This window comes from Corythoichthys intestinalis, chromosome 1 (assembly GCF_030265065.1).
Source record: "Corythoichthys intestinalis isolate RoL2023-P3 chromosome 1, ASM3026506v1, whole genome shotgun sequence".
Classification (NCBI taxonomy): Eukaryota; Metazoa; Chordata; class Actinopteri; order Syngnathiformes; family Syngnathidae; genus Corythoichthys; species Corythoichthys intestinalis.
Window position 1 is genome coordinate 55,606,017 of NC_080395.1, and position 24,906 is coordinate 55,630,922.

Genomic DNA, 24,906 nt, shown 5'->3' on the forward strand with positions numbered 1-24,906 from the left:
CATCCCTGTCCTTACTAAAGAGAAGCACCCCAGAGCATGATGCATCCACCATCATTTGCACATCACGTTTCGGTTTCAAATGAGTAAAAATAAATAAATAATAATATACACAAATTTCTCCCCACTTCGCAATTGTATGTTAGTGTTGTGTTAGTTTTTCACATACCCCCCCCCCCCTCCCAAATGTTTGTGTTCATAACGTCATTAAAAAAGTGGCAATTTTCAAGGGGTATGAATACTTTTTCAAATCACTGTATTAACAATACAGTAGTAACTTAATTACTTTAATTATGGAAAACACAGATAACAAATGACACAGACTAGTCACATAAGCTTAGAAAATGTTTTTAAATTATTTAACAGTTCACTTAGAACATCATAAAGAAGCTTGTTTCAGTATAAATTAAGTAAAGAATCAAAATGTCTGATTAAGTTTACGTTGAATTTGGCAGAAATATTTGCGTTCTCATTATTTCCATTTCAAAAGGTTATTTATAAACATGTACATTTGTGCAACCGTATTTTCTTTTTAATATTACCTGGCACATAATAATTATTGTAGTTTCCATTAACACTTTTCAGCCAAAACAAGGCATGAGTTGGTATCAATACAGTGCACACATTCAAGTTTCTTCATCTTTAACATTTCAGTGAAACAATCGCATCACCCTTATTTGGACAATTAAAAACAAATCAAAAACAACAACCAAGCATAATGCGGTCCTGAATGGCAAGTGCTAAATGGCTTTAAAATCTCATTTGCACAACTGCACAGGTTTTTGTTCAGAGGTAATGACTACTGTCAGATGCTAAACACAGAACTGGCGAAAAATAAACCCTAAAACAGCCGCCGTCGCCGCCACCACACCGTAGGCATAAAACCACCTAAACAAATATATACAGTACAGACATTTAGAGTGTGTCTTCAGTGTTGACATCCAGTTTCCTTTGAGGGACGTAAACGGTTTTAGGGGCCCGCTGTCCATTGGGGGAAACTACTGCGGTAGCCAGGGGAGACAAGGGGCCCGGTGTATGGAAGAAGCTGTGCTGGGGAAGCCCCGTTCCTTTGGGTGTAGTCATTAGAGGCTAGAGCAAGGAGGAAGCAGACAGTGTTGATGTTAGGTTTTGCCTCATTAGACTTTTTCAATCATTCACTGCTAATGACTACAATCACTAACAGACCCCCACCCTTTTCAAAGTAATCTATTACTGGTAATGGCTGTGAATTAATTATTATTAAAGTAAATTAAAAAACGATTGGTTAAGCCAAAGTGTCCAATTTTGCAGAAATACTAGACAGAGTGTGGGGGGAAAATGTCTACCAGAATTCATTTTATTGTCTAATCTAAGTCCGCCTTCTAACAAACAAATTTGGCATATTATAATGTAAAATGTTTATATTATAAAAATAAACTCCGATAGCTCAGATTATTACATTGGATTATTGTTATTATTTATTTTTTTAGAAAAATGTATATACCGTATTGGCCCGAATATAAGGCGGTGTTTCTCGTTTTTTGCATAGAAATAAGACATTCGCAGACAGATATTCGCAGTGTAGACATTATACCCATTCACGACGCTAGATGGCACCAGATATCATTGATGCGATGTTCTGTTTTGACAGATCTAAGCTACTCTCAAGCTTAACCAGTTTGCATTTATTTTATTGCAATGTTTTTCCTTATTCAGATTTAGTTTGAGACTACAGTTAGTTAGACTTCACTTTGATGGTTAATGCAGTTATTGCAATTTTGCTGTTTTATCACAATAGATTGGTTTATTTACATTTCAAAAACCAGAAGCCATTCATTGACGAACGTGATTGCACTTTAGTTTACATATTTAAAGGTTCAGATATTAAGATTTGAATGAGGCAAAATAACATGCTTTTTCTCTCAAATATATTGTTATAATCATTTGTTTCGGATGTACTGTAATTATTTTCTGTATAAAAATTAGTTTGGTGTTCAAAAAGTCTATTTTTCAAACTTGAGTCTTGAAAAAGAGGGGGTCGTCTTATAATCAGTGCCGTCTTATATTCGGGCCAATACGTTAATATGCAGAGGTGCACGATAATTATTGGATTGATAATTATCGGTCCAATAATAGGAATTATGACGTCATCCCAATAAATCCAATAACATTATTAATAGGCCCGATAATAAACTGTATAATGTTTTTGGCACGGTGCTGTTGGATTGGGATGTGTGCGTTTGTTTCCACTCCTGTTTTGCCAGTATGCAAAGTTTTGTTATTGTTCTAGAGGCCGTATTTTTCCATCACTGATTAATAAACCTTACTATGGCAATTAGCAAATGTTTTTATTGAGAAGCCTTTTGGATATTGATAGGTTTGCTGTCTTATAATGCCTGGTTAAGAAAGGTGTTTCATGGGCCAAAACCACAAAAGACTCCTCTCCTGTTGCACCAAAAGTTGTATCTGTTGACAAAGCACAATACCTGTTGAGTTTATGTTTGTTTTAGTTCAGTGCTCATTTTTCAGGGGAACACATCGTCAATGACATTGACTGATTGTGATCGACTCAAATTATATTTATTTGAAAAAAATTAATATGGTCACTTTATTTGAAGTCAAAACTGTTGTTGTCTTTGTTTTGTTCATTATAATAATGTTCATGTCATCATGAAAATTCTGGTTAAGTAAAGGCAAATCAATGCTGAATCCACCACTAGTACTTTTTACCTACTACAGGTGTTCAAACACTCAGGTGAATATACATTTACAAATTATATATATATTATCGGTTATCGTAACTGTATCGGCAGGAAGTTATCGGTATCGGTTTCAAAAAATGGATATCGTGCACCCCTATAAATATGTAAAACAAAATACTGAACTTCATGTCAGGTTTTGATCCCTCAGCTGATGGGAGAGTATTGTTTAAGTGATCAGTTGACAAGACAGCTCCCACAAACATTGCGTCGTGCCTTCCCTTTCACTGTGATAAACTCAAACACACGCTGCGTTCTAACGCCAAGATTTGGGTGGAAACAGGACGAAGGTTTAACTGCATACAAGCAGGCAGGAGTGTCTCGAGAGTGATTTGGTCGAGAATTCAAGGTAATTCTTACATTAAATAGCACCAGGCATGCACTTTGAAACATTATGGGAAAAAAAAATCAATGGATAAAATTGGTGTAACTTTGGCATGAAATAGAGCCGGTGTTCTGCCAAAATCACCTACATCGGCGAAACGTCCTACATGAGTCGAATTTGACACCCAAAGTACTACCGTGCGCTCTAAACTTGTTTTGTTTGAATGCATACCGGCAGAACGTACTAAAAAAATGCCTTAAGAAAAAAGTTCAATGTAGCTATATCAAATAAGGACTGTTTAAATACGCTACATGACTAATGTGGTCAACTGCTTCAAAGCTAACACAAAAAAACACGATGATTAAATGTAGGATAGGGTAATACATGCAAAAAGTATTTTTGAGGCAATGAAAAGGTACTAAAAAACTAAATAAAAACAAAAATACTGAGTACTCGCCGCTTCTAACCGATATGCGCATGCGTGTGGATGCTTACGCAAGCGCGCTGAGCATTGTGCAGGACATTTCGCCGCGTAGTCGGTGAATCGAAAATTTAACGTTACCGAAATTCTTCACGATGACAGACGTACTTTTGACCATGTCGGTAAATTCTGTAATTTAATAATAAAATAAAATTAATAATTTCATCCCGCTTTGAGGCTGGGTTGTTCATTGTTCGGCTATGTTCATTCCCCTTTAAGAAAGCAGTCAGTGTGCTTACGTATGAAGTGACGTGGTTATCAAGAAGCCAAACAAACAGAGGCTTCGCCAAACTTTCACCCGACATTAAGTAGCCTCTTGGCGGCCTCCAGACGGGCTTTCACCCGCTGTCCTCCCTGGTTTTCACGATTTCAGGAAAGGGTGCTTTCAGTGCTTTCTACTGGTAGCCAGGCCACAGGCTAACGCTAGTATCTAACTCTACAAATGAACGTAATAGATTCGGATAGCAGCTCTAACCTTGTCGGAACAGCTGAACTTAATGAGTGGATTGGGCACGAACTGCATCTAGCAATTATTAGGGCTGCAGCTATCGAATATTTTAGTTATCGAGTAATCGACTGAAAATTCTATCGATTAATCGAGTAATCGGATAAAACAAATATATTTTTAGGTGAAGAGCAATTATAAATATACATGAGAAAACAAGACATTTCATCTAATCTTGAACCATTTTCAGTCGAATAATGTCTTTATTTTCGATGTATATTGTTTAAAACAGCCAACAATTGCATCTCAGATGTAGCTAGAATTAAAAAAAAAAAGTCTAATTCACTGCTTTCACTCAAAAAACCTTTAGATCTTATTATATATATATATATATATATATATATATATATATATATATATATATATATATATATATATATATATATATATATATGTGTGTGTGTGTGTGTGTGTGTTAGGGCTGTCAAAATTATTGTGTTAACGCGTGGTAATTAATTTTTTAAATTAATCATGTTAAAATATTTGACGCAATTAACGCACATGTCCCACTAAGACAGTATTCTGCTTTTTGGTAAGTTTTACAGCAAGGCTTTTTGTGCTGTCTAACAGCGAACTCTTGTGGTCGCTTTGAGACATGGTTTGTTTTCTTGCCAGTTCAATATGGCTGCACGACTTCTCGGGCTGACGCCTACGTTGTAATGTTGTGCTTATATGATCCTTTGACAAGATTTGTCCGTAAGTATGGTTATTGTCAAGAATGTACATATTATGTTAGTAAGCGAAATGTTATATTTTTTGTATGAGACGCTTTTTGTCTATGTTTAGTGAACCTGTATAGCGTGCTAAGCTAACGTTGTTGCTAATGCAATGCTTGTGTATTTTTTTTTGTAGTTTTACGACTGTCTAAAGAGGACAATGGTTTGAGGCTTTTTTATTAATAAATCAGACGAAAAAGGAAGAAGTCTGATTATTAAGGCGTCGTTCACTATCTGTCTAGCTTTGGAAAAAGTAGACGCTTCGGAGTGAGGACAGTATAGACAGATTTAAATGACAGTAGAGTGAAATGCCCACTACAGTCCTTATGTACCGTATGTTGAATGTATATATCCATCTTGTGTCTTATCTTTCCATTCCAACAATTTATTTTACAGAATATATATATAATTTACGAAAAAATATGGCATATTTTATAGATGGTTTGAATTGCGATTAATTGCAATTAATTACGATTAATTAATTTTTAAGCTGTAATTAACTCGATTAAAAATTTTAATCGTTTGACAGCCCTAATATATATATAAATATATATATCTACCTAAAAATGCCGTTAGGCTTGATAACACACATCACTTAAAAGTTAGGATTTTTGCCCACGTGTTTCAATGTAATTTCTATTTTTGACAAGCCATTTTTAAGTTCTAGTAAAGCTCTAAGTTACCGTAGTCTAAACTGTAAGTCCGAATAGGATTTTGAGTTTTTGCAATGTTCAAAATAAATGTATGATACAGGCTGTATTGGAGCACAATTAGGGACCATTGCTACTTGGTGTTTTATCCAGCAATGACTACTGAGCTAAAATTGATAGTTAGCATTATTGAGTTTTTTATTTTACACCCTCATCACTCCACATCGCTAAGTTATGTTAAAGCCTGTATGTAAGACACGTTAGCCACGCATCGACAGTGGTCATAATTAATAGAAACCTAGCCCTCCGCAGGGCTAACGTTACGTGAGCCCACAGTAACGTTAATCTTATTTATTAGCGCTTAGCGCTCTTTATTAGCACTCTACTGCTTTAAAATGGCGGCTGTTTACTAACGCTGCCCAGACGCGGCCGAGTCTGTCATTTCGCATCCAGTTCAACATACATGTGATCTCTATGAGACTCATCAGACGCTACCTGCTACCAACGTAGCATCGTGCGGGCTAGTATTTAGCAACGTCGGCGTCGTTTGTAGCGGCTGTCGGCTGCAGTAAGTTTTTTTTTTTGCTTCTTCCTCTACTCATGTTACATCAGCGCGTTGTCCCGCATTAAAAGTAGTCCGAGCAAAACGTGATGCTTAGAGCTGTCAAAATAAACGATTACTCGAGGTGAATAAATTTACTCGGATCGGTTTTTAAACTCGAGTTACTCGAGTATTCGTTTCAGCTCTAATTAGTATGTCGCGTTATTTTGTATCTCTGTATGTATGTGTGATTTCTCTGATAGCTTTTATGATGGTAAAGCATTCAGCATAAAGTACAATCCAACAGTGAAATCTATAATATAGCCGTTTAATGGCCACAGCTATTTTTCTGTATGTGCTTGCTGTATTCTGTGCCATTACTGCCATCATAAAATCTTAAATGTTTCATTGGCATAAGAGCAGTCTAGCTCTAGATGTGTGTGTGCATGTATTAAAAAATGCTCTGGAGAAAAAAACCTGAAACCTTGAAGTAAACACCTGTGTTGAGTAATTATGTCACAGCAACCATTAATGATAAGTTGACTGTTTAAAGTGTACTGTTCAAGCTGTAGTCATTTGTGTTACAATGACGTTTGCACAGTCGTCGTATTGATTTTTCTAATGTTGTACATTGTTCAAGTCATACAAGCTGTTAAAAATGTTCATACTTGAATTCTTTTTGTTTACAATAAATTTGTATATATACAGGGGTGCACATAATTTTTTTGCCCAGGTTCTCAGAGGAGGACCTGGAGATGCGACTTGGTCCTCATTGAGCTTGAGAGCCGACCCGCTTGATGCAATAAAATTATGACAAGCTTTACTTGGAGCCAATTACCTTAAATTAATTTTATTAACAATTAACACTTGATTAACATCAACTGGCACAACAAAGTTGCCATTACTCATTAAGTGAAATGTAAAGACATATACAGGGGTACCGCATATTTTTTTTGCCTCCCACATTAACTCAAAGCCTTTGTAAAAGTGGGATGTCCACCTCTTAAGAGCTCATTGAACGTGCATGTTTAGCTTTGTGAAATGCGAGCAAAAACACGTTTGTCAGTGCATGGCGCTGTTCTCTATTAATTTTATTCCGCCACTTGTCCATAGGGCGAGTAGGGTCCTGTCTGGCATCGATAGTTTGCTTAATTGCCATCATGCTCTCTGTTTTTTTCGTGATTTTCAAAGTTTGGATGGCTGAAATTCTTTGACCCTACATAAAATGCGCTGCTCTTATCGGCGACATTGAGATTCTCACGGCAAGTTTAGCACCACATTTCCATGAGAGCATCATTTGCTTCTAGCCATGGTACCTCCTGCAGCCACTTTTCAGCAAAAGTCCTTTTTTTCGGTAGCTCTGGTGACGTCTCTGTCGTCTGCAGTGTTGTTAATTTTACTTTAAAAAAATTAATTAATTACAGTTACAAAGTACTTCTCCCAAAAAGTAATTGCGTTAGTAACTCAGTTACCTGAATGTTAGAGTAATTAGTTACTTGAAAAAGTAACTAGTGGTAATTTTCTTTTTTTTTCTGAAAAAAAAACAAAACAAAAACAGGTCACGCAATGTGAAGTTTAAAGGGTTTGGGGGACAATTGGCCCTAGCCGAATTCTTTACCCTCCACTTAACTAGACACAAGGGTATTGCGATAACTAGATAGTAACCTTTGCTATGTGTGGAAGTCATTTAAAGTTGTGAATCAACCGTTAAAGTTGTTAAAATTGCTCCAGTTATTTCATTAGTTCCCTTCTGTCTACTTTAAACATGTGTAAGTTTTAAAACTGTTTCATCATTTAAAGATAGATTTAAGTTAAGATTTTGCCGATTTAGGAGCATTTTAGATTTAAAAAAAAAAAGTTACTTAGGTTCGCTATGAAGGATCTCTACATCAGAGCCTTCCTGAGAGGTCTACTACTTTAAGATGGCGGCTGTTTACCAATGCATGTAGTCATTAAAAAATGTTGCCAATGCAGCTGTGTCTGTCAATTGCATCTAGTTCTATAATATGATATCTACCGTGTCATGTGGGCGTAGTTTGTCGGCTATGGCTACAGTCAGATATTATTGAAGCCACCAAGCATCGCGGTTGCAACGGCGTCTTCCCCACTCCTGCTCTGCTCTCTCGTCTCCGTGAGTCCGTTTCTCTCAGACTTTTTTTATTCAACCAACTTAGTAACGCATAGTAACGCACGCCTTTACCGCCTCAGTAACGGTAACGGCGTTGCCAAGATAAGAAAAGCAATTAATTAGATTACTCATTACTGAAAAAAATAATGCCGTTAGTAACGCCGTTATATTGTAACGCCGTTATTAACAACACTGGTCGTCTGTCTGTCTTTTGACGGGTGTGGGGGAACACGGAAATAATTATTCAGTGGGACCTGCCTCTTTGACAAAAAAAATAAATAAAATAAAATAAAATAAAAAACTGCCTCTTTGACATTTTGAGAAGAGATTTTCTCGTGTCCGCCGCAAATACAGTGGTCAGCCATTGGTACGCAAAAGCGTATTGAAGCCGTCGAGGGCCAACGCATTTGTCTACGTCCAGTACGCATGCGCGCATGCGGACCACTTATGTGCACCCCTGTATACAGTGCTGCTCAAAAGTTTGTGAACCCCCTCAACATTTTGGAATTTTCTATTATTTCAACCTGATTTCCTAATCAATCAATTCAGTAGTTTTTTTTTTGTTTTTTTAACAGTTGTGTTGTCGAGACTAAATTAAAAAGAGTTTTCATCAACTGATGTAGGTGCAAAATTGAACTGTTTGGTCACAACCAAAACCGCCATGTCTGGCGAAAAGTCAACACTGCATACCACCAAAAGAACCTTCTCCCAACAGTGAAGCATGGAGGTGGGAATGTCAAGATCTGGGCTTGCTTTTCATCCTCAGGACCTGGACAACTCCACATAGTCCAGGGAATCATGAATTCTGAGGAATATTGTCAAATCCTAGAACATAACCTGACGCCATCTGTTTTGAAGTTAAAGCTTGGCAGAAGGTGGATCATGCAACATGATAATGATCCAAAGCATTCCAGCAATACAACCAAGGAATGGCTGAAAAAGAAGAAGATTCGTGTTCTGGACTGGCCCAGTCAAAGTCCTGACCTAAATCCCATTGAAATGCTGTGGCGGGACCTGAAGCGAGCAGTTCATGCCAGACGCCCATCAAACCTCTCTCAACTGACTGCGTTCTGCAAGGAAGAATGGGCAAAAATCCCCCAAAGTAGATGTGAGAGGCTGATTAGTCACTACAGAAACCGTTTGGTTGAGGTAATCTCTGCAAAAGGAGGCGCAATATCCTATTAACTGAAGGGGTTCACATACTTTTGCACACATGATATCTGAGTTTTTCTTAAATCAACCACTTTTGTTAAATAAAGAATGACAATATAACTATTTCTTTTGTTTCAGTCCATTATTTGGAATGTCAGTATTGTGGATTTGGTATAACTTAACATTTAATAAGGTTATTTTAGTTTTTTTTACAAAAAATCTGACCATCGCTGTGGGGTTCACAAACTTTCGAGCAGCACTGTATATATAATGTTTAGACTGCATGTACAATTGTTAAATATGTTAAATTGAAAGCTGGTAAATGAATCAACGAGAAATGGTTAATTTGTGTTTCATGCATTGATTCAGATTTTCAAATTGTATAACAGTCTGCTTGTGCGAATTTATCGTCATTTATCGTAATTTACCATGATACGTACTTAGGGCCATATCGCTCCGCCCAAGCTTGAAATATTTACATAAAATAATGACGGCCTGTTTTTGCTTTTAACCAAGAGTCTAAACTCTTTTACGTTCATATGGATAGAAATTCAGCGATTTAAACATTTATTTACAAGAATTTTCAACTTAAAAAGCTGTTTCATGACGGCCGCCTTGTTGGATGACACAATACTGTAACTTTTGCCTGAAATATTTAAGTAAAATGAACGAAAACTGTTTTTTTGCTTTTAACCAAGAATCTAACCTATTTTACGTTCATATCTATAGAAATTCCGCAATTTAACCATTAATTTACAAGAATTTTCAACTTAAAAAGCTTTTTGTTTCGTGACGGCCACCATATTAGATTACACAATACCGTAACTTTTGCTTGAAATATTTACGTAAAAGAATAATAACTGCCTGTTTTTTTTTTTTGCTTTACACCAGAATCTACTGTTTTATGTTCATATCGATAGTAATTCGGCGATTTAAGCATTTATTTACAAAAATTTTGAACTTGAAAACCTGTTTTGTGACAGCCGCCATTTTGTATCTCTACATATGGCATTTAAGTAGCTATTTCTGGCAAAAACTTATATGTTAAATACTGCTATTGATCCTGAAAATATAGGTTAATATATCTGCATTTGGGGATTTTTGTGCATCTAGCGCAAAATCTGAGAATTTTGAAGCCATTTTACGTTTTGTTATACTTACAGTATATGAAAAATAATTAATCAGGACTATTATGGAACGACTTTGAATTTTTCGATGCCGCTGCTCATGGACACTCATATATGTCTAAGGGAGGTGCCGGTTTTGGTTTTAGGTCGTTTATGGCTTTGGTTTGAAAAATTTTGAATTTTAAGTTTTGAAAATAAGCTCCCTACGTATCAGCCCCGTGTCTCGTGAACTGATAGCGAAGTCTTTGCTTCATCTTGTGTTGAAGCTGAGGAGTGCAACAGAATGTTGGCTGAAATCAAGCTTCATGTGCAAACCATATTCAATAAACTACCAGGCCAATGGGCTGTAGTTTGGACCCTCCTGAGCCTGACACTCCAATTTCATACCTGTTGAATACTGATTAGAGCCACTGATTGCGGGGACTGCTGGACTGTCATTGGCTTGATGAAAACCATCCCTCGCTGCTGCAAAGCCAGGGGGCTGATGACACCACTCGTCCGCTCAGGGGTCTGTAATGAGGCAAGGACGTTTCCAGGGGCAGAGCCCGAAATGAGACCCAAATTCTGCAGGGTGAAGTTTAGGATAGCAGGACTGGGACTTTGGAGGCGTTGGGCCTGCTGGGTCAAGTGCGGAGAGGTGGCTGCAGCGGCGTCATGTAGACGAAAGCTGGTGGGAGTCACTTCCTGGACAGCGGGTGGTCTGGATCCTGTTTGAGGGACAGCAGGATATGATAGGGCTTGTTTGTATTTGTTTTAAATGTACCTAGGCGTAATTGTGATTTGAATTTGATTCCAAGCCTTAGTCGGGTTTGGGATCTCTATTATGCAAATGGATATTCATGTGCTTTTTTTGTTAGGGATTTTTTTTTCTTTTTCTGCCATTTAGACTTCAAAGTCAAGACTAATCCAACGTGGATCTGACAAAAATTACATTCGGCATCAAGAACTTACAGTGATTATTTACTAAAAATCAGTAGGTAAAATGTGACGTTAGGTAAAAAAAACTGCATATTTGGGCTTTTACCTGCAGTTGGTGTTTTGTAGATGTAAGCAGGAGTTGAAGGCTTGTTAATTTCTCCTGCTGAGCCTGGATTCTCCTTGTACGTGACAATAGGCTGATGGGAGAGCGGGATCAGGTATCCTGCTGGTACTAAAGTCTGACATGGGCAAAGAAACAATGATCATCATACAAATGTTTTTTTCCTTCAGTGGCTTTGAGTGTGTGTGTTCACAATTCACATGTGGTATTCTTCACCTCTGTGCTAATTTGTCCGGGTGTGAGGGGCGCAGCTCTGACGGGCGTTAAACCCACTTCAGTGTCAGAGGTCACCGACTTGTCATCCTTGTCCAGGAAGGTCTCCAAACTATGCTCCAAAGTCTGCGCAATCACAGTGCTGCCCGGAGTGTTGATAAACTCTGGGTCCAGGTGGAGGGCGCGAGGCGAGGGCCGGCTGGAAAGCTGGCAGCTGCGTAGGGTCTTCACATGACCTTTAAAGACATGGCACTGCTTTGGGGAGGTGTCCTACAAGTAAGCCACAGAAAGTAAAGAATGAATATTTATGCAAAATATTGAATCATTCTTGCTCTTGCTTTCCACTACAGATGTGCGCTGTATACTGTGTTCCCTCCTTTTAAATCAGTTTAACCTACAATAAGCAAAACCACAGCTCACCTTATCTTATTCAGCCAATAAACATGGCTGACACGTGATGAGAAAGGCCTTCATTTCAATAAAATTCTTGACGAAACAGCAAAAATCCACTCAGTAGCTGATGAATTCTTTTTGGAGTCAAACGTAATACTGTACCTCATACAACTGTAATAGTCTTTTCAATCCTCCATTATGGCCTTCATTTTGCCACATTTGAATATTGAACGTTTAATACTTTTTAAGATCCAACAGCCACCATAAATACGCAGGGGGTTTACAATGGGCCCCAAAAATGAGTTTACATACAGCGTGATGAGCTAGTTTGTGACCCTTACCGTATGCAAGGAAACAATTAGTCCTAGGCACATGTTAATATTAAAGACAACATGTGTTTTACCTTAAAATAAGATACGGATGTGTCTAAATTGTAGAGAGTGAAAATAATGTACAGTATGCAAGTACATTATTTGTAAACATATGTGCAAGTATGTTTTTTACCTTGAGGTTAGAGTCAGTCCGTTTGACTTTGGGAGAACCGCTCTCAGCAGCCGAATCAGAGCACAACCTTTTGACCGACAAAGGGCTGCTGTCTGGTACCCTCGACGTCGGTTGGCTTTTAGCCGGAAATGGGACAGTCGGACTTTGTCCTGTCTTTTCCTCAAAGGTCATGGACCGAACAGCGTAACTTGTCGGTTGAGGGCTGGGTCTGAGGGAAGACTGGTGCAAATAGACAGCGTACGGTCCACCGCCCGGCTGCTGAGGTAAAATGACGGGGATGAGGGGTGAACACTGCGCTGGGATGTATGCAACACTGCCTGAGGGACGGGAGGACAGCAAGGTGCCGTGCACATTTGTATTGGCTACAGCCTCCTCATTTGGATTTGGGCATGTGACCCAAGGCGCTTTGACTGAGCTGGAGGTGGTTGGCTGGATCCTTACAACCGATGTGCTTGGCTCACCAGGAACTGCTTTTGGATCTTTGCCTCTTGTACTGAAGCAGAGGTAGGTACAACAAAGTGCATAATACATAACATGAGATACCCGGAGTGCAGTAACTGGTGCTTGAATGTCAATTTAATCTCTTGAATATTTAGGAAAGGTGGGCAAAATGACAACCAATTCAACTAACAATTCACATGATTTTTAAATCCTGTAATATTTGTCACATTCCTTTAACAAATTTTTGTTTTCATAAATAAGGATCATACACAGACGGAGATGCCAGTTACTTATTCTCGCATTTCAAGAATATTTTAGATATTTTGTTTGGGTCATTTCATTCGCTTTTAGCCAAAATAAACACACAAAAGCATATGGACTCCTTATGACACGAGTGCTTTTTTTATTTTTTATTAACTAAATTTGAGGTGTTGACACTACATCACTATTCCCATATACATTAATGTGAGTTTCAGTTACACCCAAAATTAGAAGAAATGCATTTTGTGAAATAATTAGGGATGTCCCCAGTCCGATAACATGATTGGAAAGCGGGACCGATCACGTCATTTTCGAGAGGATTGGGTTCTTTTAATGTATTTTTAAGTATTAAGTCAGTGGCTGGCAATGATGGCGATAGATGTCCAATCCAATTTGACTGGGGGGAATGGCAGCAATCGTTTCATCAATTTTGGGCCTTCATCACAGTCAATGGCAGTAAATCATGATCAATCAATTCCAGCCTTCCCAGTTCAAATAAATTTAAAGTCTATCATTGTCAATTGTAAGGTATGAATAGGGGTCAATAGGGATGTCCTGATCGCATATTTTTGCACCCGAGTTAGAGTCACCTGATTTTGACAATCTGCCGATACCTAGTCACAATTCCATACCGGAAAGAAAAAGTTTTAAACACGTGACTAGGGTTGTTCCGATCATGTTTTTTTGCTCCCGATCCGATCCCGATCGTTTTAGTATCTGCTGATCCCGATATTTCCAGATCCGATTGCTTTTTTTTGCTCCCGATTCAATTCCAACCATTCTTGATAATTTTTCCCGATCATATACATTTTGGCAATGCATTAAGAAAAAAATGAATAAAACTCAGATGAATATATTAGAGGTTAGATTTTGTGCCCGAACCCGACCCGACCCGAATGTCCACATTTTAAGCATTCACGTTCGGGTCACTTCGGGTCGGGCCGCCATGCCGGACTAATTTAAAAAAAAAAAAAAAAAAAAAAAAAAAAAAATGGAGAGCAGGCTCTCTGTATTGCGCTTCTGCTTGTGCGTGTGCACGAACGCCGTGGCGCCGGCCGCTTTTTATTCTTGTCCTCCCGCTGTACCGCTTGCGCACGGCCGAGGCGCCGCCCTCTCCTGTTCCCTCTCCTTGACAGAGAGGCGCGTCCATGTGAGAACAATATCCCACACACTCAAAAATATGTTTAACAAACTTTCCCAGCGTTATTTCGTTGTGTGAATGCTTTGATAATTCTCAAAAAAATATGTAGATTATTTAAACATTAAGAAAACTTGCGTTTTTTTCTGCCAACTCGAAGAAATGAAAATAAATTGCTGCTGCTGTGTTTTTTTCCGCGTCACTCCAAAAAAAAAAAAAAAAAGGAGAGCAGGCTCTCTGTATTGCGCTTTTGCTTGTGCGTGTGCACGAACGCCGTGGCGCCGGCCGCTCTTTATTCTTGTCCTCCCGCTGTACCGTTTGCGCACGGCCGAGGCGCCGCCCTCATTTTCATTTCCTTGTCAGAGAGGCGCGTCCATGTGAGAACAATATCCCACACACTCAGAAATATGTTTAACAAACTTTCCCAGCGTTATTTCGTTGTGTGAATGCTTTGATAATTCTCAAAAAAATATGTAGATTATTTAAACATTAAGAAAACTTGCGTTTTTTTTCTGCCAACTCGAAGAAATGAAAATAAATTGCTGCTGCTGCGTTTTTTCCGCGTCACTCAAAAAAAAAAAAAAAAAAAAAAAAAAATCAGGTTTTTCGGGCTCGGGCCTGCAAATCTAGTTAAGTGATCGAGCTCGGGCTGGGTCGGGCCTCAATACCAGCGGGCCGTGTCGGGTCGGGCTGGATTTTTTAGGCCCGAACTAGGCTCTAGAATATATACATTCAATATACAGTTCATAAGTACTGTATCTGTTTATTATGACAATAAATCCTCAAGATGGCACTTACATTATTAACATTCTTTCTGTGAGAGGGATCCACAGATAGAAAGACTTGTAATTCTTAAAGGATAAATGTGACTTCGTATATTGTGACTAAATATTGCCATCTAGTGTATTTGTTGAGCTTTCAGTAAATGATACTGTAGCCATTTAACTGTTCTGCCCAAATTCATGATGGGAAGTGCAACCATGACTGTGCGTAGTGGTACCAATTGATATATTCTCTGCGTTGGGAAATAACATAGGGTGATAAGAAAAAGATCAATTACTACCTTTCTTCCCCACATTGCTTCCCACGATATTTTTAATCGTAGGGAGAGGGATTGTAAGGCTTTAACCAATTAAAAAAAAGCTCCAAAGGCTGCCAAAATTCCCTCTACTCATTTTACGCTGCATTTTAGCTCTCTATATATATACATATATATATACATATATATACAGTGGTACCTCTACATACGATCGCTTCGACACACGAACTTTTCGACATCCGACGTAAAATTTGACTCGCCATTTGTTTCTACATCCGACGACATGCTCGAAATACGACGACAATGGCAGCACCGCAGACGAATGCACGGCGGATTTTCTTGTGTGACAAATCAACACTGGTTTCAGAAAAGGTTGGTACAGGTGGTGAAACAAGGAAAAAGTTGACGCTTACCTTCTAAATGAAGATGCAAATGACAGAAAAATATGAGCGTAGGGTGGGCATCCGTGAAATGGCTCAACAATACATCTCCACGGTCCTCCTCCGACCATCGTTCGCCAGTCTTATAAGTTAAGCTGACAATTCTTATTGTGGTAACATCTCCAGAGAAATCGCCAACTTCGCCACGTTTTTATCATTTATTTCACAACTTATTCAAAACAAAAACACCTTCTGTCTGCCGCAATTGACGGTGTTCTCAAGAAAACATTCAACGTGAAAGTGAAACTCAAGCTTACCGGTCTGTCTCTGGCACGTCAGCCCCGCGGTGCGTTCAGGGTCAGCAAAAAACGTACGCCACATTAGAACCCGATTCGTTACATTAATACAGGAATTATTATTATTCCAATTTTGATTTATAATTTATTTGTTTTGCTATGTGTAATTGCCATTTGTAATAGTACCAGCAGTATTTTTTAAGGATTTAGTGAAGGTTTTTGGGCTGTGGAACGAATTAATTGAATTATAATGTATTCCTATGGGAAAATCCTGCTCGACATACGACCATTTCGACTTACAAACAAGGTCCTGGAACGGATTAACTTCGTATGTAGAGGTACCACTGTGTATATATATATATATATATATATATATATATATATATATTAGGTAAAACGGCGTCATTACAGATTGAACGCGACAATGCGTGAGTGGGCCGTGCAGCGCATGCGTTAAATATTTTAACGTGATGAATTTAAAAAAAAAATTAATTACTGCCGTTAACGGGATAAATTTGATAACCCTACCTTAAGCCTAAACTAAAGACTCTGGATGAGTGTAACATATTATGTCTGTAACGTTAAATACAATTAGAAAATGATTTAATTAAAAAATATATAGAGATTAAAAAAAGGCACGTCCGATATTTTTTTGCCGATTCCGATTCTTTGAAAATGACGTGATCGGACCCGATCGATCGGCATCGACATCTCTACATGTGACTGTCCCACCGAATTATTTTTAAACAAGAATAACATAGAAAAATAATTTTCTTTATTAAATGCTTCATTGAGTGAGTCCTCACAAATCTGCTCAGGCTGCTGAGAACGCTTACACACACACAATGAGTTGCCACAGCACACTACACTACAATAAGCTCAATGATAATTGACACATGTGGTGTCTTTGAAATCAGCGCTCCCCTGCTTCTCTAAAAAGTTGCTATATGTTAAATATTCTTATTGATCCTGAAAATATAGGTGATTATCTCTGCATTTGGTGATTTGTGTGCATCTAGCATAAAATTTGATAATTTTATGGCCATTTTACGTTTTGTTATACTTGTATAGAAAATGATTAATGAGGATTTTATTAGGGAACGACTTTGATTTTTCTGATGTCCCTGCTCATGACTCATTTATGCCTAAGGGATGTGCCTGTTTGGGTTTTAGGTTACTAGCAGCTTTGGTTTTGAAAATATTTGAAGTTTAAGTTTTTGAAAAAAGGCCCCCTACGGATCGGCCCCGAGCCTTGTGTCCCGTCAAGTGATTGTGAAATCAATGCTTTAACAAGCAAACTCGGTGCACTGGTGAGCAAGAAAAGCAGCAGGAGCGAGAGTGGGAGGCTGTATACGGATGAAGCAGAGAAGTGTAAATATATTTTAATTAAAAAACCCAATTGTTTTCGTCTGATTCTGATCCTCTGAAAAATGGCACAATCGGCCCTATTTCGATTGGATCGGGACATCTCTGGAATTTAGGGCTACAAGGAACAAAATAATCCAGAGGTACGATTAGGGATGCCTCCGACCTGATCACATGATCAGAAATCGGGCCTGATTATGTAATTTAGAGACGATCAGAACTGAGTGAAAAAGATTGTGTTTTTAAGATTTTTTTTCTCAAATTTAGGGCAACAAAGCAAAAAAATAAGATGTACAAGAATGTCTTTTTTAAATTAAAAAAAAAGTTTTGTACTATGCAAAATTTTTTAAAGAACAGAATTGGGTGAAAAAGATTTTCTCTACTGGCTACAAAGCAAAACAATAATCAAGATGGACAATGATATTGTCAAAAGAAACAAAAAAATGGCATTTTTTGTAACAAATTATTAAATAAATGGATGAATTGGGTATCAAATCGGTACTCGGTATCGGCAGATGCTCAAAATAAGGCGAGTCAGACTCGAACACAGGTGCAAAAATATGTGATCGGGACAACTCTAGAAATAATTATAATGAGCAAATTTATGAATGGATTCTATGGTTTTTAGTAAAGTTGGGGAAATCACTATTAACTCATTCACTGCTAAAAGATCATGTCACAGGAGATTCCCTTCTTTCAAGCGCCACAGAATATTGTGTTCTTTGGCTACATGAACACAGAACTTACAAAGAAAAACCAGATTGCCATATTTCATCTTGGGGAAAAAAAAATGTTTAACTCTTTTTCGGTCTTTAGCTACGAACAGTTGAACATCATGAACAACATCGTTAAACGTCCTTGGTAAAGAATGAGTTAAATCAATTACTCTAGATTACACATAAGATTGGAACATTTTACCCTTTTCAATGTGATCTGGCTCATCTGTTTACACATTTTAAAAATCAAAATCAAATGTGTCTGTTGCTGAGCACAAAATATTTTCCCAAATAAAAGAATTCAAACTTACCGTGACTCCTGGTCAAGTTGAATCTTACATATGGCAGCAAGTTGGGCCATTTTGCTGGGGAAGTCACTATCATCTTAGGGCAGAAGAGAAGACCAATGATTAGGCAAATCAACATAGCAACCCCCCCACCCCCAAAAAAATTAAATAAAATTACTGAAGGCAGTCTTGGCAGGACTACTAGGGGCTGAGCTGATCTTTCGCCGGTCATCCTGAATGCTCTTAGCTAGCTTAATGAGAGAGGGATGCCGCGTAAAGCTCCGCTTAGAGCCAGGAGGTGACGAAAAAAGGTTTTTGGCACAGTTTTCTAAAGAGGAGCGGGACTCCAGGATCCTTTTCTTGTTGGGTGGACACAGGGAGGAATCAATTGCTACATCTGGAACAACAATTGAAGGTTGGAAAAAATGTGACGTATCTGAAAGCAACTAATGTATAATGTTTTATTCTATTGCTTATGTGCTGATGTTTTTTTCCATAATTCTACACCGTGCTCCCATACTCATACCAAGGGAACAACTCCAAACTACACTCCTAACGTTGATTGTGTTGATTAGATTGCTGCACGTTCAATAAAGCGAGTCAAAGCGCATTTCCGACTCCCTTCCTTCTTGTCTTCTGGCAAAGACATTACAGTATCATTCACAAATACAAAATTAGCTTTCATTGTGACACCAATAATACAAACCATACATGACGTTAGAACTAACTAACCCTCACGGTGGCAGTATTCTGGAGGTGTCTTGTTATGATTAAACAAATACTATAACATTTTGTTACACGTGAAAGATAGAGGTAATAACATAAGCACTTCCCTGCTTCCTGCAGTGGGAGATATAACTCTGATTCACCTGCGCAGTTATTTTTGTTTATGATTTATTGACAAAATATGGTCTAGAAGTGTTTCTTTTTGTCTATATTTCAATTCTGGACAAAGATGCGTAAAAACCAAGAGTTACGTCGCTAATGTATGAGGAGAACTCTGCCCTGTACCAGTAATTTTTCAAGTTGACTGTTGTATTTTAATGAAACATTAAAAACATACAGGACATGCATATTATATATGTATATTATACATGTCACCTCAGGACCCACCTTTGACTACAGGCCGTTTATTTGGGCCAACCCATTTAAATGCTGGTTTCTTCTTTTCTTCTGTCAGATGAACCTTTTCAATTAGTTTCAGACTCCGGAGCACATTAGCAATGTCATAAAGTCGTCGCACTTTAGCTGGAAGAATAACACAAACACACACGCTATTTATTTACAATTCATCTGACAGTAAAATGCCATCATCTGTGTCACAGAATGTTCATTCATAACCAAGGTGACTTTCAAATGACACTCACTCTTAAATTTGTTTTTATCCTGATCTGCACCCTGTTCCTCTCCGATCAGGATTTTAGCAGCGATATCCAGACTGACCACGGGAGGATTAGAAACAAGGAAGAGCATGACAAACTTCTGGCTCATCACTCTCAGAGATTTGTCCTTCCGACTGTTAACAGAGGCTGACAACAAACATAAAGGTTGTGAGATTTGTTTTTTCTCTCTCCAAATTTAAATATCAATTGCGCTCCAACTTTTCACCTGCTTTGAACTCCACTCCAGGAAGCTCCACAAAGCAGAGCTCCTTTCGTCTGTGTTTACTACTTTCCGTGTACATCAACTCAAGGTTCTCCTTCTCGTTACCATCAAAGTCCGATTCTTTATCCAAGAAGCGCTGTTTGATATACTGCATTTGCTGGCAATACATTTGCTCCTCACCCACCTGCTTGAGAATGGCCAAAGTCTGGGCCAGATTGGTCTGACCGTGCCATATGTAGCGATTCTTTGCAGAACGGCTCACCATGTGCAGGCTCTCGAGCACATTCATGATGTCATAAATGCGCCTGCGTTCTACATCTGTGCCAGAAAACAAAAATCGGAAACCATGAAAGCCAAAACTAACAACTTAGACCGAATAATAAGTGCCTATTCACACTAGTTGTATATTAATTCATATAGTTGACATACTAAGTTCAGTGGCCACGTCATCCAAGCAAATCTCGTTGTTAGCGGCTGGGTCTGGCCAATCCGGGCAACGGTCGAGGAATTTATGGCAGAGCAAACCTAGACTTTTATCTTTCCTGCTGATGATTTTCTCAGACTCGTCTCCATTTTCAAAATCCTACAAGAAGAATAAACACGTGTCATTAAAGTATATGGACGTCTGTCTCAACTGCACAATATGCATGATGAAATTATATACCTGTGCAGAATCGATAGCTTCATTTAATTCAGAAGGTGGGCACAGCCATTTCTCCCGGTTCCTAATCTCGGGGCTTGCAGCACTAATGAGCATTTTAAGGTTGGAAGTTGGTGTCCATGGATCGACGGACCCCGTTTCTCCTGCTTTTTTAGGAGTTGTGAGTGGGCCCATCGTAGCGTTGTGTAATTCCTGCGTGGTTTCCAAAGTCAAAAAAGAGAGGCTATAAATCCATCATCTGTTTTGAGATGAAAAAGAAAAGTAAATGTTATACAGGCTGATTAAAAAAAAAAATGGCCAAAATCATCACGCATTTATTCATTTTAAAATCATTGAAATAGACTAAATTAGCGGTCATTTGATACAGGAATTATCCTTATTCAACTGGGTGTCAATTTCAATTTGTCGGAATATCAGTCATTTATTTACGCTCAAAATGGCGACTCGGCAGAAGGCGTTTTGTGTGCCTGAAGCGCATTTTGAATTTTCATATCGGCTTGATGTTGTCCATGCCGCTGGTGGTGGTCACACTGAGCACTTGTAAAGCATGAAATAAAAACTTCACGTTATATACAAAACTTGTATCCAGTTAATTATGTTTTTTTCTTTATTATTATTATTATTTTTTTAAATATGCCTTTATCCTATACCTATCTTTTTGAATCACCCTGTATTTTAACGATTAACCCTTTATAAAATACAGTACTCTAATATTAGACTCATTGGCTGCCATTGATTGTTGTCAACCTTCCCTGTCAAAATACATTGGACATCTGCATCTAATGTAGTCAATGGCATGCGATGAGTTCAATAACATTTAATTTAAAAAAAAAAACACACACACACACACAACAAACTTTACTACGTTATTGGGGGCTATAACCAGAATGTATTTCTGTCATTATACATTTTAAATGTAAAATCAAAGAGTTAAAGGGTTAGGGTACCAACTTTGAAATGGTTTCCATCGGAAAAGTTCTCCCTCCACCCCCACCCTTCATCAAAGTACTTCAACTGGTGATAATAAATATTATCATAGAAATGCTGTAGCTCTACATTGATGTAGTAATTGGTAAAAACATAAAGTACTCTAATATTGTGCGCTTGCTGTTTCAGAATATACTATGAAACGCTGATAGTGCAACATACAATACTGTTACATTAAGCGACTGCCCAAATTGTTTGCGGGGTAATTAAAGACAAAATAAAATAAATATGAGGGAAAATACTACAAAAAAATAGGCCCTAAGTGACAAAATATCCGTCGAATCAACAGGCCGAAAAGTTGCGGTACTCCCGCCCTTTTAGTCTGAACGAGCCAATGAGCGCGCGCAAAACAGGAAGTCAACTGGGCGTCCCGCGCAGGTAAAATATTTTTTGAAATCCTTGGCGCCGAATCGTCCACGGCGTGAAAATAAGACTTTGGCTCTATAAGCAATGATATCACTAAATAGGAATTATCATAATCACAACATTTCCACCTATTAGTGTGCTGTATGCCATTTTTCTCCCCGCCACGAAACTGTAAAACAGTCAGCATGCACATTAACCCGCTTATACATATTGATGTTTTATCTTCTTCAAAACACACAAATGTGTAACGGTTCACTTCAAACACAAAATGACGAATGATCTATAAAACTATTAAACGACACAGACACTCACCAAAATGTACAAGAACCTGCTTACAAGAGAGTCTCCATTTTTAATCAAACGACTCCTCTTGTGTTCACTCCTGAGGTAAATCCAAAGGTTTTAAATGGGATTTGTACATTAGGAAAAGACGTGAAGGAACTACGAGTGACAGACAGCATCGAATGAGCTGAAGTTTCCGAAAAAGCCGCCACTTCTTGGTCAACGACCTCAGCGAATGGAAAGTTGAGTGGAGCAACGTAGTCTACTCTCGTGACAACGTTTGGCCCTCCCAGTCCCAGCATGCGTAATGACGTCACTTCCTCCCATGGTGACCTCGAAGGGTCAAGAGAAATTTGTTCAAAATCTAAAAGCATATTGTTACGTCAGATATTATAGAAATTTACCCTTCATGGGGTAAGTGACTATATTTTGTAATTAAGGAAAAAAAACTTTCCCCACTAAAGACCAGGCGCCCGCATGCATACTGTATGTGGACATCACACATTGTGTCATTTAGGCTAGAAGTTTCAAACTCATGTTGGTTTGCAGGCCACATTCATAGCAATTATATCATCTCATGTGGGCCGGACAAGTTTGTTTATATCATTTCGAGTTAACTCACTGGCTGCCATTGACGGCGATAGGCGTTCAATCCATTGGGACTGGGAGGGGGCGAATGAACGTTCCTTCTCCCCCTCCCACTCATCTAGCTCTGTCAACGGCACTGAAATATGAGAATTAATGAGAATTAGAAACAATTAGATAGTACAGTATTAGAAAAGCCAGTAAGGGTCTACTTACGTTTTTGTGAAACCAAGGTTGTATTGTTGTAGGAACCGATCGAGGAGCCGGGGAGTTCTTTTGCTTCACTCTCACAAAAGCGGTCCAGATCTTTGCAGAAGAAGGATTTTTCAGATTCCAATTCCATTATCGATATTGCTTAACCCTAACCCTAACCCTTCTGATTTGGGGAAAAAGAAGAACAAACATTTTGATTGACATCTAGTTTGTTTAATCAGAAGTCACAACCTTACAAACTCACAACAAGGTCAAAAGAGGCCCAAAGCCTTGATGGTAACTGTGGCAATATGTAGGTAACTGTGTCAAATAGACAAGAATGTGTACCATTTTACTGAAACATTTTTCTAATAGAAATAAAACAAATCCTCCTTTTTAAAAGGACACATGAGCTGATAGCACTCAAAAATATTAATAAAAAACAGATAAATACTGTCAAAGACATTAGAACAGTACATTGTGCAAATGTGCAAAATTAACAATTCTTTTGCAGAAAAACAAGCATGTCTGTGTTTTTCAGGTAGGATACGTGATCTTTCTGCATTTATGGTGTCTCCAGCAGTAGGGAACACCCTCTCAGATGGGGTGGAGAAAGCCTTCACACACAGAAAGTGTTCAGCTAGTCCAGACAGCAGGGGCAGAGTATCTCTTTTGTTGTCCTAAATATTAACAAGTTTATAATTAGGTTGGTGCAGAGCCATATAAAGAGAGTCGCGACACTCCCATAGGGATCCATTATACCACAGGTGTCAAACCGGTCCTCAAAGGGCCGCAGTGGGTACTGGATTTCATTCCAACCAAGCGAGATGAATACCTTTTCACCAATCTGGTGTCTTACAATTGTAATCAGTTGATTGCAGTTAGGTGCTGCTTATTTTAGCAGAAACCTCATTGGTTGAACTGTCTGTGCTGGATCTGTTGGAACAAAGACCAGGACCCACTGCGGCCCTTTGTGAAATCGGTTTGACACCCCTGCATTATACGATTTTACTTCCGGGCTTTCCGGGTTACGGAGCCTCAGGTAGTTCCAAACATGGCTTCGACAAGGGCGGACCGCATTTATACGAATAGCTGGCTGTCAAGTATATTCGGAGGTAAGTTGATGATAAAAATGGTCCCTTTTGAATTTTCAACAGTCTATATTCTATAAGAGCCTCTTTATAATGTATATGTTGAGCTTTATTTGTATGTGCGTGGCATAATTATACATATATTTTATCTTGGTGAGGAGCAATTTTCTCCTACTTTTTAACCTGACTCTGCTAACTGGGAATGTATCGCCAGGGATAAATTGATTACGGTAAGTTGCTACCTCTTTTAAACTCAACTCTTTTGGAGGCCCTTTGTGACGTTCACTCATCTATATTTGTAAATATTGGTAGACGACTGGCTTTCACGTGCTAATTGGCTCGATTTTGTAAGCATTGAACTAAGGTATCACCCTCATGGAAGAGTACTAAGTCAATGCATGACAACCTGTATTCTTTACACCAAAATGTTTGACATTATTATATTTTAGAGATCTGTATAGATTGAAAAGTGATGTCAATGACGAATGTTTTTTTTTTTAGGTCACATTGTCAAGATCTGCTTCTGCTGGGGACTGCTGCTGGTGCCTGCTGGCTGCGGGCACGAAGCCCATTTTTCAAATAGCAAAAAACATATTAAAAAAGCCTTTTATTTCATGTTTTGACAGCTGACCATTGCCATCCATGTTTTTTCTGCTGCTCTTGTTCTTTGGGGAAACCATGCTGCGCAACCAACCCTCACAGGCC

At 38.5% G+C, this 24,906-nt stretch overlaps 1 protein-coding gene across 3 annotated transcripts; it reads right to left on the reverse strand.

The window, feature by feature from the left end:
• Positions 1 to 342: 342 nt before the first annotated feature.
• e2f8 (E2F transcription factor 8) lies at positions 343 to 23,335 on the reverse strand. 3 transcript variants are annotated; one of them, XM_057831940.1, is made up of 14 exons: positions 23,135 to 23,335; positions 22,956 to 23,057; positions 20,702 to 20,936; positions 20,467 to 20,620; positions 20,041 to 20,355; positions 19,800 to 19,961; positions 19,546 to 19,680; positions 18,611 to 18,829; positions 18,457 to 18,529; positions 12,510 to 13,002; positions 11,616 to 11,882; positions 11,385 to 11,517; positions 10,748 to 11,067; positions 343 to 1,086 (listed from the first exon to the last, which is right to left on the reverse strand). In XM_057831940.1, the coding sequence occupies exons 3-14, from the start codon at positions 20,870 to 20,872 to the stop codon at positions 913 to 915; spliced, it is 2,616 nt and encodes an 871-aa protein (XP_057687923.1). In that variant the 5' UTR covers positions 20,873 to 20,936; positions 22,956 to 23,057; positions 23,135 to 23,335; the 3' UTR covers positions 343 to 912. The 3 variants fall into 3 exon arrangements, with proteins under 3 accessions (XP_057687923.1, XP_057687932.1, XP_057687912.1); XM_057831949.1 differs by lacking the exons at positions 22,956 to 23,057; positions 23,135 to 23,335 and adding an exon at positions 22,364 to 22,613 and having other exon boundaries at positions 20,702 to 20,890; XM_057831929.1 differs by lacking the exons at positions 22,956 to 23,057; positions 23,135 to 23,335 and adding an exon at positions 22,364 to 22,613.
• Positions 23,336 to 24,906: the final 1,571 nt, after the last annotated feature.

Bases quoted from the DNA above. Each gene is read 5' to 3' on its own strand.
- e2f8 (XM_057831940.1), bottom strand. From the start codon at position 20,872: ATGGGCCCACTCACAACTCCTAAAAAAGCAGGAGAAACGGGGTCCGTC. The intron at 18,830-19,545 runs GTGGGTCCTGAG...TTGTTGTTCCAG, and splicing joins TAAACGGCCTGTAGTCAAAG to ATGTAGCAATTGATTCCTCC. The intron at 11,068-11,384 runs GTAAAAGCCCAA...TCCCTCAAACAG, and splicing joins CTACAAAACACCAACTGCAG to GATCCAGACCACCCGCTGTC.